The sequence below is a fragment of the Microcebus murinus genome, chromosome 10 (genome assembly GCF_040939455.1).
Source record: "Microcebus murinus isolate Inina chromosome 10, M.murinus_Inina_mat1.0, whole genome shotgun sequence".
NCBI classification, from domain to species: Eukaryota; Metazoa; Chordata; class Mammalia; order Primates; family Cheirogaleidae; genus Microcebus; species Microcebus murinus.
In genome coordinates, this window is record NC_134113.1 from 62,056,844 (window position 1) to 62,071,751 (window position 14,908).

General features: G+C 47.9%; 1 protein-coding gene across 1 annotated transcript in view; it reads left to right on the forward strand.

Moving 5' to 3' along the window:
* The window catches only part of KIF5A (kinesin family member 5A), a 35,492-nt gene extending 21,623 nt beyond the window's left edge, over positions 1 to 13,869 (forward strand). The window contains exons 13-29 of the mRNA XM_020287506.2: positions 649 to 717; positions 1,043 to 1,249; positions 1,559 to 1,705; positions 2,276 to 2,464; positions 2,843 to 2,960; positions 3,305 to 3,369; positions 3,486 to 3,595; positions 3,977 to 4,078; positions 4,652 to 4,712; positions 4,958 to 5,029; positions 5,187 to 5,291; positions 7,877 to 8,093; positions 8,325 to 8,478; positions 8,793 to 8,875; positions 9,866 to 9,893; positions 10,362 to 10,476; positions 11,539 to 13,869. Of these exons, the coding sequence (XP_020143095.2) occupies positions 649 to 717; positions 1,043 to 1,249; positions 1,559 to 1,705; positions 2,276 to 2,464; positions 2,843 to 2,960; positions 3,305 to 3,369; positions 3,486 to 3,595; positions 3,977 to 4,078; positions 4,652 to 4,712; positions 4,958 to 5,029; positions 5,187 to 5,291; positions 7,877 to 8,093; positions 8,325 to 8,478; positions 8,793 to 8,875; positions 9,866 to 9,893; positions 10,362 to 10,440 (1,806 nt within the window). The 3' untranslated portion in view covers positions 10,441 to 10,476; positions 11,539 to 13,869. The remainder of the gene's footprint in view (positions 1 to 648; positions 718 to 1,042; positions 1,250 to 1,558; positions 1,706 to 2,275; positions 2,465 to 2,842; positions 2,961 to 3,304; positions 3,370 to 3,485; positions 3,596 to 3,976; positions 4,079 to 4,651; positions 4,713 to 4,957; positions 5,030 to 5,186; positions 5,292 to 7,876; positions 8,094 to 8,324; positions 8,479 to 8,792; positions 8,876 to 9,865; positions 9,894 to 10,361; positions 10,477 to 11,538) is intronic.
* The last annotated feature ends 1,039 nt before the right edge of the window (positions 13,870 to 14,908 follow it).

Sequence of the window (14,908 nt, forward strand, 5' to 3'; positions counted from 1 at the left end):
TTGCTGTTTATTGTCAAGGTCATACCAACTTCTAGAAGGAAAGAAATTTAAAGGTGAGGGCAGGAGTTGAGGAAAGAAGCTGAGGAAAAGACCTTTGAGGATGTGGGGTTTCTAACTCAAAGCTTAACCACTTCGATACCGCGCTCACCGGCCATGAAACCTTGCCCATAGCCGGCACTCATAGTCCGCACGATAGTGTGCTGTGCATTGATGATGAATTCGTTTTGCTCTTGTGTGATGAGGAAAGCTTTAAAGCACTGAAAGCTTGTTTTACTTTACAGGCAGCTTTAGGAAAATAACTATAATAACTCCTACTAAAGACTTGTTAAAAGGTCACAGATTCGTAGTAACTTATTAGCTAGGCATACACGCTGCAACTGCAGAGATAAAAGCTGTAAAAGTAAAAGCTTTTGGCTGTTGACTAAAGTTGATGCTTGGCTGTGCACCTTCATATCACTGTCGGCTAAAGTCGCTGTGCGCATTCATCTGTGGCTATCAACTATAGTCGACGCTTGGCTGTGTGTGTTCATCTGTGGCTGTCAACTATAGTCGACACTGGTACCGAAGTGGTTAAACTCTCTGGGCTTTCATCGGGATCCTCCCTCTACCCCCAAACCCTTCACCTGTGTCTCCCCTCGCCTCCCACAGGATGATGAGATCAACCAGCAGAGCCAGCTCATAGAGAAGCTCAAGCAGCAGATGCTGGACCAGGAAGAGGTGAGGAGGGAGGGCAGGGGACAGAAAGGCACAGAAGGGAAAAGGCACAGAAAAGACCTTTTAAAAATCAGCTGGAAGAAGGGCATTCTGCTTAGGGGCTCCGCACTCCTCCAAACCGAAGAAGCCTGGGAACTTCATGGGGGCTTTTCTTAGAGCACAAAATTTGGAGTCTGACACAAATTCTGTCACTGTATTTCTCTGAAGCCCAAAGCCCACTTCCTCTTGACTCTGCTCTGGGTGCGGGACTCAGCCTCCCTGGGCTCAGGAGCGGGAGGAGTGATCACTGGCAGCGAGCTCCCTCACTAGCCCCTCCTCTCCCTTGAAGCTGCTAGTGTCCACCCGAGGAGACAATGAGAAGGTCCAGCGGGAGCTGAGCCACCTGCAGTCGGAGAACGACGCCGCCAAGGATGAGGTGAAGGAAGTGCTGCAGGCCCTGGAGGAGCTGGCAGTGAACTACGACCAGAAGTCCCAGGAGGTGGAGGAAAAGAGCCAGCAGAACCAGCTGCTGGTGGATGAGCTGTCTCAGAAGGTGGTAAGTGGCGTGCGAGTGCAGGAGCTCCCCGACCTCAGAACGTCCTCTGTGTCCAAGGGGACCTGGGCTTCCTTCCAGGCCTGTACGTGTTTGCACCTCGGCACTGCTGTTCAGTACGTCATGAGACCCTGTCCCACCCTGTCAGTGCTGTCTGCCCTCCTGACCCCTCTGTCTTCCAGACCCTTCTGCAGGGCCTGTGTTCTCTTTATAGCAGCCGTCAGGGCCATGCATGAAGGGAGAGGCCTCTGCCTTGGCTAGGGAGGGGAGCAGGAGGATGGTGATGAGAATGACCTGAGGGGCTGTCCCCAGGCCACCATGCTATCCCTGGAGTCTGAGTTGCAGCGGCTACAGGAGGTCAGTGGCCACCAGCGAAAACGAATTGCTGAGGTGCTGAACGGGCTGATGAAGGACCTGAGCGAGTTCAGTGTCATCGTGGGCAACGGGGAGATTAAGCTGGTGAGTGGGGAGAGACAGCAGTCTTGTTTAGGCCACTTTCCTTCTGGACACTGCTGGGAGATGCAAGGTGGGACAATTCAGGCCCTTGGAGACACTGACAAAGGCAGGCCAAAGAGCCCAGAAACATGCCTTCAAACCAGACCCAGGAAGACAAGTAGAGGCTTGGGAAGACTCTACTGAAGAGACACATTCTAACTGAATAAGGAAGCAGTCCACACGTGCTTGTAGCAGGAGTTAGAGGTGGGGGCGCAGAGTTAAGAGTGACATGTGCAAATCTGTGGAAGTGAGAGTAATCTGGGTGATCAATCAGTTTGATTACAAAAGAAAATGATATTGCTTTATAAGGTTAATATATAAGAGAGGGACTGTTGGAATTGGATTTTTAAATGCAGACAGAGGGCCTTAATGTGAAATGCCAGGGGATAGCCACTAAAGGTTGTTCAGAAAAATACCTGCCCCACTTTAGTCCCTGTGTATGTGGTGTGTGCAGAGGCAGACAGAAGGTGGAAGGGATGGATAAAGGCTTCCTCACAACAGAGAAGCATCTCTTCCTCCTTTGCCCACCCTCAGCCCGTGGAGATCAGTGGGGCCATCGAGGAGGAGTTCACTGTGGCCCGACTTTACATCAGCAAAATAAAATCAGAAGTCAAGTCTGTGGTCAAGCGGTGCCGGCAGCTGGAGAACCTCCAGGTGGAATGTCATCGCAAGATGGAAGTGACTGGGCGGGAGCTCTCATCTTGCCAGCTCCTCATCTCCCAGGTAAGTGCCTGAGGTTGAGAGCCTTTGGGTGCTGTGGGAGAAAGAAGGCTGCTCTGGGCTTATGGATGAAACTCCGAACACCCACCTTTATGTCAGAGTCCTAGGGATCAACTGAAATCAAGGATAGAAGAGCTGGGGTGGTTTGGGGTGGGGGATCCAGGCCAAAGACGTGAAGGCTTGGGGGCTGCTGCCCTCTGAGCTGATGGGGTCTAAAGGAAGAGCCTCCAGAGGAGTGGCCCCCGACCCTGCATCCTTGTGGGAAGCATAGCTGGAGGGAGGGCTTGCGAGGAGAGCTGGAATTTATGGAGGGCCATGCTGCCTAGAGCTGTGGACTTCACTTCATCTGCCTTCTTCCTCTTGCCAACCATCTCCCACCAGCATGAGGCCAAGATCCGCTCGCTCACAGAATACATGCAGAGTGTGGAGCTAAAGAAGCGGCACCTAGAAGAGTCCTATGACTCCCTCAGTGATGAGCTGGCCAAGCTCCAGGCCCAGGGTAAGGCCTCCTATTACCTCCATCCCACTCATTCTGGGATCTGAGACCCCAGAGGGTACAGGGTGGAAAAGTCACAAATATCAAATGAAATCACCCCAAAGCTAATGCTGAAATCATGGACGCCAGTTCACATGCTCTCCAGCCAAGCTTTTGCACGTCACCCATTTGACATGAACCATACACCCTCTATTGTTCTCTGTCCCCGCTATATCATTTGGATTGTCCTAACCCAGAAGAACATCCCTGTGGGCCCCTCCTCTGCCCTGCCTGGAGCTCTGGTCACAACATAAAGTTCTTTCTGAAAGATGTAGGTTTGATGTAAGCTGTCTTCCCCTTTCCCACAGAAACTGTGCATGAAGTGGCCCTCAAGGACAAGGAGCCAGACACACAGGATGCAGATGAAGTGAAGGCAAGTGGGGAAGGTGTGGGGAACAACATGGGCCTGGCGGGGCAAGGGCTGGGCTGGCACTGGCAGAGCTCCTGTCTGGGAGTCTGGCTTTGAGCATGGGGTGGGGTTGTTCGCAGAAGGCCCTGGAGCTGCAGATGGAGAGTCACCGGGAGGCCCATCACCGGCAGCTGGCCCGGCTCCGGGATGAGATCAATGAGAAGCAGAAGACCATCGACGAGCTCAAAGAGTAAGGGTGGCTCCAGTCTCCACCAGCCCTTTCACCTTGCTGTGCCCACTCACATGTTCCCTCTGGGTCTGATTTTTTCACTTCGTGTGTCATGCCCTCAGCAATGCCACAGCTTTGCAGCCCAGCTTCAGGAAATACAAGGAATAAGGACTAGTTTCTATCGTAGAGGCCCTTATGATTAGAGAGCTCAGGGTTCCTTGCTCTTTATGGAAACAATGGCCTGAGTCTGGCCCTGGTGTCTGAAGATGGACACATCAATTCTAACTGGACTCACTTGTAGAGAAGAGGGAAAATGTTTGAGGAGCTGGTCTTCTCCGCCCACTCCCCCAACACCGTTAACATCTTTTTTCTCTCTCTCCAATATCTCCTGACCCTCTGTAGCCTGAATCAGAAGCTCCAGTTAGAGCTGGAGAAGCTCCAGGCTGACTATGAGAAGCTGAAGAATGAAGAACACGAGAAGAGCACCAAACTCCAGGAGCTGACGTGAGTGACTGGTTTGCCTGCAAATTGGAACTACATAGGCTCAGAACTGCTACTTGGACACACTTGCAGAGGCGGGACGCACACCTAGCGGTGATATGATGACCCACAGGAGCAAATATGATGGGGTGGGGCAGGGAAAAAACCGAGATCAGCAAGACCACTGCTGAGCGTTAGCCGATGCGGAAAGAAACCCTTGAGATGTTCTATTAAGTGTAGAAAGCAGTTTATGAAAGAATGTGAATGGTATGATCCCATAAAAATACACACATGGATATACATATATCTGCACAGAAAAAATAGTCTGGAAAGATACCAGAAGAGTAGTGGTGGTTTGATCTGTAAATAGTAGAATCATAGCTTTTTATAAAAACTGGCTTTATGTCTTTTTAAAATTCTTTCCTAATTTTTGCACAGTAAACATGAGTAACTTGTATAATATATAATAATAGAGATAAAAAATGGAGGCAGAATAATAATAAAATAGAGATAAAAAATGGAGGGGAAAAAAGGGAAGAAGGAAAGTCCTGAAGGATTCTTCTGTTTCCCATGCTCTCCTAATTTCTCTTGCTGCAGATTTCTGTACGAGCGACATGAGCAGTCCAAGCAGGACCTCAAGGGTCTGGAGGAGACAGTTGTGAGTGGTTTCCTTCTGTGCGGAGTTAACAGGGTTGGGAGGGCTTCATTTCCTCCTGCTGATTTCTTCCTAACCCTATTCCTCCTGCCCTTCTGCAGTCAGTCTGTGACATAATCAGGACACATTTTTTTTTCCTAAAGGATGAGTGACTCACTTGGGTATAGAGACTGAAGGTTCTAATAATGTTGAATAGAGAAGACTGACCTGGTATCTGGCCCTCCCCAATTTTTCATCATTCCTTCTAGGCCCGGGAACTCCAGACCCTCCACAACCTTCGCAAGCTGTTCGTTCAAGACGTCACGACTCGAGTCAAGAAAGTGAGTGCCATTCTTGGGGTCTTACCAGCCCCAAATTCTCCTCCTTTCTTCAGGTTTCTCCAGCCCCTGGTGCCCCCAGTGAGGCTGGCTTGGTCTGGTCTGGGTGGGACCTGTTTCACCTTGGGACAGCCACATCTTTCCCTCCATCTCTAATCAGAGTGCAGAAATGGAGCCCGAGGACAGTGGGGGGATTCACTCCCAAAAGCAGAAGATTTCCTTTCTTGAGAACAACCTGGAACAGCTTACAAAGGTTCACAAACAGGTAAGAGTCTGGAAAAACGGTGAAGAGAACTTTTGAGGCCAGGTACCTAGGATACCCCAATTCTTGGCAGCCCCTTGGATTCAGGAAAATCTAGTTGCATGTCTTCCTTACTGTTCTCTTCTACTTTCCTTACTAATCCCTTCTTTATACAATATTTGGTCCCACTTTTACCTTGGTCTTTGTTTTATGTCTGTTTTCCCTTCTCAAAGTTTCTAACCCACTTCAAGTGGAATTCCCCAGGCCTACCTTGGGGGGAGGGTTTGACACCGACAAAGGTGTGGGGCTGTATCTACACAGGAGGAAGACTGGTCAGACTTTAACCAGAAATGCAAGGCAGGGAGACAATAAGAAGCAAGGGCATTGGGCTTTCTCTCTGGGAGAGAACTGCATATGCCTAGGCCTGGGGCAGGCATGCAGGACATTCAATGATGTCCTCAAGATGGCCCAACCAGCCTCTTGTTGGGGCCAGTGCAAAATCCTGTGTATTAAGTTGCTGCCTCTCTGTCTGTCCCCCTCCTTGCTGCTGCTGTTCCTTAGTTGGATGACTGGGTTTCAAAGGTATGGGGTGGGGACGTAGAAGGGCAGTCCACAGGAGTCAGGACAGGAAATGTTTGGTGTACACAGAGCAGGAACACTCTCACTAGCACCAGATAGCTGAGCCTTGAAGACAGGCTCAACAGTCTGTCAACTGGCTCTTACTTGATTCATAAAAGAAACTGTAACCTATATTTCATTCCTTTCCTTTCACATCCACCTTAAAATTTCATTTAAACTCATATTCTCACTAGCCTAGAACTTAAACTTCTTTTCCTCCCAGTGTGTAATGCTCAGCCTATATAGTAAATACTCAATACATCTTTGTTTTTTTTGTAATGAATTCCAAACCTATGGCTCAGTGATAATCTGCAAGGTTCATTTATTTTATTTGGGTCTGCAGAGGGTTTTATTACTATCTTTTTTTCTTTTCTTTATTATGAAACAGTAACAACATTACAGAGAAGTTAGAAGACAGCTAGGACACATTTGTAATCAATTCTGCCATTCTATTTCTTTTTTCTTTCTTTTTTTTTTTTTTTCTTTGAGACAGAGTCTCACTCTGTTGTCTGGGCTAGAGTGCCGTGGAGTCAGCCTAGCTCACAGCAACCTCAAACTCCTGGGCTCGAGCAATCCTTCTGCTTCAGCCTCCCGAGTAGCTGGGACTATAGGCATGCACCACCATGCATGGCTAATTTTTTAGTTGGCCAATTAATTTCTTTCTATTTTTAGTAGAGATGGGGTATCCTTTTTGCTCAGGCTGGTTTCGAACTCCTGAGCTCAAATGATCCACCCTCCTCGGCCTCCCAGAGTGCTAGGATTACAGGCATGAGCCATCTTGCCCAGCCTGCCATTCTGTTTCCATCCCTGTGTGTCCACCTTCCCTCTCTATCCAAATGCATATTATATTGTTGTTGTTTTTTAAAAAACAAAACAAAACGCCACCACTACATGCTGTTTCCTTTTCCCTCACTGAATCCTCTCTGCCTCTGTTCTAAGTCCCAAAGACCAAAAACTACTCACCTATAGGATAGAGAACTCACTACAATTTCCTACCTCAGCAGACACAAGACTGGAAAGGAAAAGGAGAGAGAGAGAAACTCTTCTCAGTTAACAGAATCTTAGTAGCCCAGGCTATAGCCCTATTACCAGTTAAGCTAAACAACTATCTTAGCAAAACACTGCTTATTATCCATAAATTGTCCCAAGGAAAGCTTCACCGAAGGGTTCCAGCTCTGCCTGCTACCCCCAGCGTTCCCTGCTGTGCCGATTCACCTGCTGTCTTCCAAGGCCCTGCTCCTTTCCCAATCTGTGCTGCCCCCAGTCCTTGTGTAGAACCCTGTAAAAGGATCAGGAAGTCTTTTCTGGCTGCAAGATGGTTGCTACCACACCTTAGCTTAATTTAAATGGGGGAGGGCAGCCCAGGAAGTCCTTGAATGTGAAGGTAATGAGCACAAATGTTTGTGAGACCTCAAACATTTTCTTTCCTTCCTATGGGGTGCCGTGTGTCTGTGTCTGTGTGTGCCTGAATTCCAGCTTCTGCTCCTGCTCCGCTCTGTGCCTGACCTGCGATGCCACATCACCCTCCACACTGCTACTGTGCTTTCCCGCCCCGCCCTCCTGTGCATGCCCACAGAGCCCCCTCCAGGGAAGGGGTGCCTCATCCCCATGGTCACTCCCTGGGGCTGTTGATCTGGCATAAGCTGGGAGGTGCGGGGGAGGGCAATGTCTAGGCCAGACGGAGATTGGGACAGGACACTGTCACAAGAGTTCTGGGCTGCAGTGGAGATGGCAGGTTTTGCTGCCTGGAAAAGATTATGTAACTTTTTAATGCCTGACCACGTTTTGCTCAGGGAGAAGGAAAGAACTGGACAGAAGAGCATATTACATAAAGGGAATGAGGCGTTCTGTGGAAACAATATGGTCTCCTCTTCTCTGACTCTTGATTTTTCTTTGTTCTCTCTCCTCACCCCTTTCTCCTACCCTCCACCGGTGACTATCTTTGGTCACTCACCTTTCTTTCGGCTTCTTCCCCCCGGCTCACCCCATAGCTGGTACGTGACAATGCAGATCTGCGCTGTGAGCTTCCTAAATTGGAAAAACGACTTAGGGCTACGGCTGAGAGAGTTAAGGCCCTGGAGGGTGCACTGAAGGAGGCCAAAGAGGGAGCCATGAAGGACAAGCGCCGCTACCAGCAGGAGGTGGACCGCATCAAGGAGGCCGTTCGCTACAAGAGCTCCGGCAAGCGGGGCCATTCTGCCCAGATTGGTGAGTGGACGTCAGTAGGCAGGTGGGATGACCTCCAGGAGCAAATTCAGCAAGTTCCCAAGTACCAAGCAACCAGATTATTGCTTCTTACCCTTCCCCAACCTTATTTCTGCCCACAAAAAAATTAAAAAGTGACTACCTTACAGGCAATTCAGTTCAACCCCAGCTACATGACCTCAGGGACCAGAGCAACTGCAGGTTCCTCACAGTCATTTCTTTTCTTTACCACAGCCAAACCTGTGCGGCCTGGCCACTACCCTGCGTCTTCACCCACCAACCCCTATGGCACCCGGAGCCCTGAGTGCATCAGTTATACCAACAGCCTCTTCCAGAACTACCAGAATTTGTACCTGCAGCCCACACCTAGCTCCACCTCAGATATGTAGTGAGTGACCACAGGTGTTGGCTGGATCCCCAACCCAAGGCTTGCTGGACCCTAGAAGGCATAGGATCAGGTCAATCATTGGCTGAGGCTTAATTATTTTCTTAGGTAGCTTCATTTCTGACCCTTTCTCAGCTTTACACCTAATATTAGAAGGTGGGCATCTGCCCTCCCAGCCTGCAGCCATGTTTGTTGACCTTTGCTCTCTGGGGATGGGGAGGGGCGTATGGGACTATCACTGAGGGTGAGTGTGGATCAGTGGTCCTTAGAAGAGTGAGGGTGCCAGAGGCTGCATCTCTCTCCTCTTCCCCCTCCAGCTTTTCTAACTCCTGTACCAGCAGTGGAGCCGCATCTTCTGGGGGCCCCTTGGCTTCCTACCAGAAGGCCAACATGGACAATGGTGAGTGGAAGAAATGGGTAATCCAGCCTTTGGGATCCCCAGGGAAAGTTGAGGCATAAGAAAAGTAAGTGACCCTGCTTTACAAAAACTACTAACTGAGCCTTCCTAGGGTGCCAAGGCTTCAAATAAAACGACACATGTATAGGCCAGGACTGATGATAGGAGAAGAAAAAAAAAAGAAAAAAGATACATATGGCCTGGCATGGTGGCATGCACCTGTAGTCCCAGCTACTCAGGAGGCAGAGACAGGAGGACTGCTTGGGCCCAGGAGTTTGAGGCTGCAGTGAGCTGTGGCAGAGAACCTGTGAACAGTCACTGCACTCTAGCCTAGGTAACATAGCAAGACCCTGTCTCTTAAAAAAAAAAAAAAGAGAGAGAAAAAGGGAGAGAGGCTGGGTACTGTGGCTTATGCCTGTAATCCTAGCACTATGGGAGGCTGAGGTGAGAGGATACCTTGAGGCCAGGAGTTCAAGACTAGCCTAGGCAACATAGTGAAACCCTATCTCATCTCTAAAAAAAAAAAATTAGCCGGACATGGTGGTTCATACCTGTAGTCTCAGCTATTCAGGAGGCCAAGGCAGGAGGATCATCAAACCCAGTAGTTCAAGACTGCAGTGAGCTATGAACAGGCCACTGCACTCTAGCCTGGGTGACAGGGTTGTACAAAAACAAAAAAGTGACACTGTATCTATAATACAAGCATTGCAATCCATTCCTTTAGCTCTCAGACTCTCCTAAAATGGATTCCTCCTATTACATGCCTATCCCATTCCTTACTTCCTGTCCCCTTTTCCTTTCCTTAGTGAGGGGTCTGGGAGGCTTTTTCTCAAACAAAACAATGATGCAGTTGAGGTAGCTGAGGGTAACATTCCAAAGTTTACCATTTTCTCTAAGGGATTAGGATGGGATGGGGTTTGGGGAGACTGTTTCTAATGCCCATTGTCCTTTTTTCTTCTTCACTTCCTGTATTCTCAATGATGATCTCTTCAGGAAATGCCACAGATATCAATGACAATAGGTAAACCAGTCCCCAGGACCCTTGGGTTCTCTGGGTGGGACCAGAAGAAATGATTAAATGTCCCTTGAGCCCTACTTAGAAGTTCCCTGGAATCTTTGGGAGAGGAAGGAGGAAATGAGAATCATTCTTGCCATCACTGTGTTGTCCCGGAGATCCAGTCATCCCCTTGCCTCAGTGCAGGACACTGTCCCCTCCTTCAGTCCCATCTGTGGCTTCTTCCCATTCCAGTTATTGGGTCTGGGGGAAAATATCACAGACATCTAATGACCCGGGTTTCTCTCCTACCTTTGCAAACCTTGTGACCTTGGGCAAGTCACTTACATCTCTGGCCCTGAGTTTCCCTGTATGCCTGTAATGCAGATAGTCCCTGCCCTTCATCATCTCGCAGGAATGCTGCCAGAGCGAAGTGACCATGGCAGAAACACTCTCATTTATATGTAGCTGATTGTGGTGGGTCTCTTCCTGCAGGAGCGACCTCCCATGCGGCTACGAGGCTGAGGACCAGGCCAAGCTTTTCCCTCTCCACCAAGAGACAGCAGCCAGCTAATCTCCCACACCAACTGCTACGTACCTGCACTTTCAGGTAGCTTCAGGCCGCCTCTGCCAACCAGCCTCAGGTTGCCTCCTTTCTTGTCCACAGCCTCTTTGGTTCTCCTGCTTCTTTTTTTTTTTAACCATCTCAAAACTTTTGCTATATAATTACCCCTCATCTCCTGCTTTCCCTGCTGGGGGCTACTTCTGTGCCACGCCACGTGATCTGGACACTGACCTGTCTCTAGCACCTTAGGCTTTCCCTCTGGCTATAGTAGCTACCTCTGTGGTGGTAGCTACTACTGCCTTTCTGCCACTAGGGGTCACTGCCATGCGTCCAAAGAAGTAAACTCGGCTGCTGTAGATCTAGAGCCATATGCAGGTTGCAGACCATAAATTTTGGGAGCACCTGGGAGAGCGTCTCAGACCTCTCTCCACCTCCACCCTCAGATAATTTTGGTTGGATAGGTATTTTCTGAACTAAGACATCTCCAGTAAAGGCGATGTTTGATTTACTCCTGCACCTGCGTCCTATCCTCTTACCTGTATATGCCACCAGTAAGCTTTAGGTAATGCCCGTGAAGTCTAACTTTTTGTCCCTCTAACTGAAGCATCAGCACTTCCCTCCCATCTTGCTCAGTGGAGGTGGAAAAGTCTCCCCTTTTCCTCCTCTGTCCCCAGGTCCTCTCCTCTAGCAGCACGGGCACCTTCTTGGTTCTTGTGTGTCACCAGGCTTCTTGGCAGGGTTGCTTTAGGGCCCAGAATTGGTCACTGGGATCCTGTTTTACTGTCCACTTTGGATCCTTGGAGATCTAGAAATCAGAGAACACAGCCAATCTCTTACTGGGCTGCATCCAAGCTGAGCCCTCTCCAGGGGTTTCCCAGGACAGCTGGCCAGGCACGCACAGACAGCAAAGCCTGAGAAGCAGAGAACATGAATGCGGAAGAGAAGCCAGGGAAGGGCTGGGATGGAGGACCAGGGGTTGGGGGGGTCTGGTTGTTGGTATTAAAGGAACAGGACTGTAAAGCACAGTGTGTGCAGATGCCACCTGGTCCTGTTCAAAGACTGAGCTACAAGCTGGTTCCTCACACCCTCTTTCTCTTTCTTTCCCAGTTTCTAAGATGGCCTGAGGCCTCTTCTTTCAGCATGCTGCAAACCCGTGGTCTCTGATACTAACTCCCTCCCTAACCCCTGTTGTTCGACTGTACTACGTTTGATGTCTTCTCTTACTCACTCTGTATCTCTTTGTACTCTGTATCTATATATCAAAAGCTGCTGCTATGTCTCTTCTCTCTGTCTCACTCTAAGTATCTGATGATGTATTTAGCAATTTCTAAGCATAGGCTGCCCTGCCTTCCTTGTTTGGAGCAACAGGGAGGAGGGCAAATGTTTCTTCCTCTCTCATATATTTGTGTCTCACACTGAGTGGTGTTAGTCACTGAGTAGAGGTCACGGAGATGACAAAAGAAAAAACAGGAGCTAGAGGGCTGTGATCCTTCAAACACACACACAGACACAGACACACACATGCACACACACAAAGCCTTAAGCAGAAGAATGTCTTAGCATCATAAGACAGAGAAACAGACTCTTCCTCCTTCCTCTTTCACATAGAGTACAGGGGACGGTAAGATGGAAGGGCTGCTAAATTAGACATATGATTTTCTTCATACACCCCTCACCTGAATCCAGGGATTGCAGGTGTTTACCTCTGCCCTACAAAGTCTATCTTTTGCCTCCCTCTTCCTATTTTACCCTGGACTGAAAACATGGCTTGTTCAAGGAACCATTTCCCTTTCTCTTCAAAGCTCCTTTTGATATTCTCTACCCTAGAGCTCATGACCAGAGTTAATTAACAATATTTCAAAAAACTGAGGAGGCAGACCCCTGCCAACGGTCTTTCAAATGGCTGCGCATCTGTCCATGGTGATAGTTACAGACAAGTGTAGTGAAAGGTGATTGATTCCTTGGGTTTGGGGGTAAACAGGCTGGAGAATTCCTAAGTATATTTTATCACAGTGCCCTCAGGTTGAAGCAATGAGCTGCATTCCTTTCTCTGTCCCATATTGGGTTGCATGTTCCTCCCTTTAGGTTTGGGGGCTTCTCGTTCATTGACAAAATCTCTCTCTCTAGTTGCCTTTCCTTTCAAACTGATTTTTTTCCCAATATACAAAATTTTTTCCCCATAAAGTTTCTTCTCTCACATCCCCATCTAGTATTAAGTGCACTTTAAAGAAAGGGGCAAGGCCGACTTTCTAGAGGTGGGGGAGCCCCAGGGATCAACCTGGATGGCTTTTCCCCCAGCCATTCTCAGCCCATATGCCCCCCTCCATAGTTAAGAGGACTATTGTTTTAGTTTCAGATGGTCCTTTCCTTCCACATGGTGCTAAGGTGGTTTTCCAGGTAGCTGTAGGAATGGAGGTCCCCAGCTAGTCCAAACCAAGAAAGAAAATCTGGTGTCCTGATGTCCAGTATTATCTAGAATGGAAGACCAGGATCCTCCAGCAGCAGGGCATCCTATCACCCAGCTTCTTCTAAGGCAAGAAAGAAAGCTCAGTGGGAGGGCCAGGTGCATACAGAGTCCTTCAAGGGAAAGAGGCCCTGGCCCCTTTACCTATTGGGCCCTTTTGAGCAGTTAAGGAGAAAGGCAGGGAAAAAAATATCAGAGGGGTGTGAAATAAATCCAAAGTGGTGATTTTCAACCATTTTTCAAAATAAATCTTACATAGAACCCTGATATAAAAAGCAAAAGTAATGCAGATCTGGGCAGTTTGCATCTTTCTTTTTTTTTTTTTTTAGTGGAAAATGCTTCATTTGTTGAGGAGCCCTTGAACAGTCCTAAGAGACCCTGAGAATTCTATAGAGTAGTTGGAAAACCACTGTTCTGAGGAAGGGGGTCCAATCTGGCTCCTCTACACTAAACCTGCAACTCAGAGAGAAGAGGGAAAGGGTGGGGTGGATGAGCCACACTGTCTCAGGTCCAGTTGGAGAAAAAGAAAGGTACCTGTGGTCCTGTGGACTTAGGCTAATATCTGCCAGAAGGGCACCTAAGAACCCAGGTTTTTTTATGTAATGTTGTCACCAAATGATTTAAAAACACATAAGAAAATGTGAAGGCATAGGACAGATGAGGAGAGAGGTGACACCAAGGGAGCAGCCTTCTCTTTAGCAACATGTAAGGGAAATATAATTTACTTACACAAATAAGAAATAACACACACACAGACCTTCACCAGAAGCTTCACACTACACCCTCCTCATCCTCTTCTTGCTCCCCACCTTCACTACAGAGCCAGGGTCACCACAAGGGGCACCTGGCCTGCCCACTCACATCTGCCAGAATGTTGCATGCCAGAGTGGAAGATAAACCAAACTGCACAAACCCCAGTGTGTATTTATTTGGTGTACATAGATGCCTTTAAAATAAAATACATTCAATGATGACTCTGTGTTGTTGGAAATCTTCTTTATCCCTCCCCAACCTCACTCCGTTCCATTCATGTAATGGCGTTGGACAGTGTGGTGTATATCCTTCCAGATGTTTTCCTATAGATTTACATACAAGGTTGGTTTTATGTTTTCCCACTTGACAATAATATCCTGGAGATCTTTTTTATGTCAATATACATGGACTGACTTCATTAAAATATATAAAAATTTTCATATATTTACCCTATAATTCATTCCACCATTCCACTGTTGGTGGATATCTACATGGTTTGTAATTTTTAACAAAAAATGGTATCTTGTTCTCTTCATTTTTTACCCAGACCATCACCTTTGTCCCAGCAAGAATTCCTTCCCTACCCAGTGTGTCACCATTTCTCCCTTGCCAACAGCTCAATTCTCTTGTCCCAAGGTCATTTACCACAACCACCTTTCCAATCCCCCTTTTAGAGGATACCCCCACCTATCTTCTCTGCTCATACCTCAAAGCTTCTGAGATGGAGAAAACTACACAACCCAAAACTGGGGCAACTAAAAACAAAGAGCCTATAAACTTACCTGGACCTTCACTGCTGCCCAATATTCCTTCTGTGTATCCTTGCTCAGTGTCTTCTTCTACCCCCAGAGCAACTGGTCTAAGCACTCACTCCTCAGGATCCCTTCCCACCCTCCTTTCTCATACAATGATTGTCATCTGCATCAAAGGGAAAATTAAGGCAATTGAACTTGAAGTTCTTTATCCCCACCCCACCTACACACTTACCTATATTTGCACATATCCTTCCTTCTCCCATCTGACAAGCGATAAATCTCCTTTCTCTGGGCTAAAGTGAGTCTCTTCTGGATATTTAAGTTTTGAGATACTTACATAGAACCCCAAAATATAAAATAACTAAAAGTGATGCAGACTTGGGGAGTTTGCATCTTCTTTGTTAACACCTATCTCAGTGATCTCTTTTCCTTGTAAGGTCTCCCTTCCATAAGTGTTCCTCCCATTACTGTGTGATTCTCCATGACTACCTATCTTGTTTTCTTA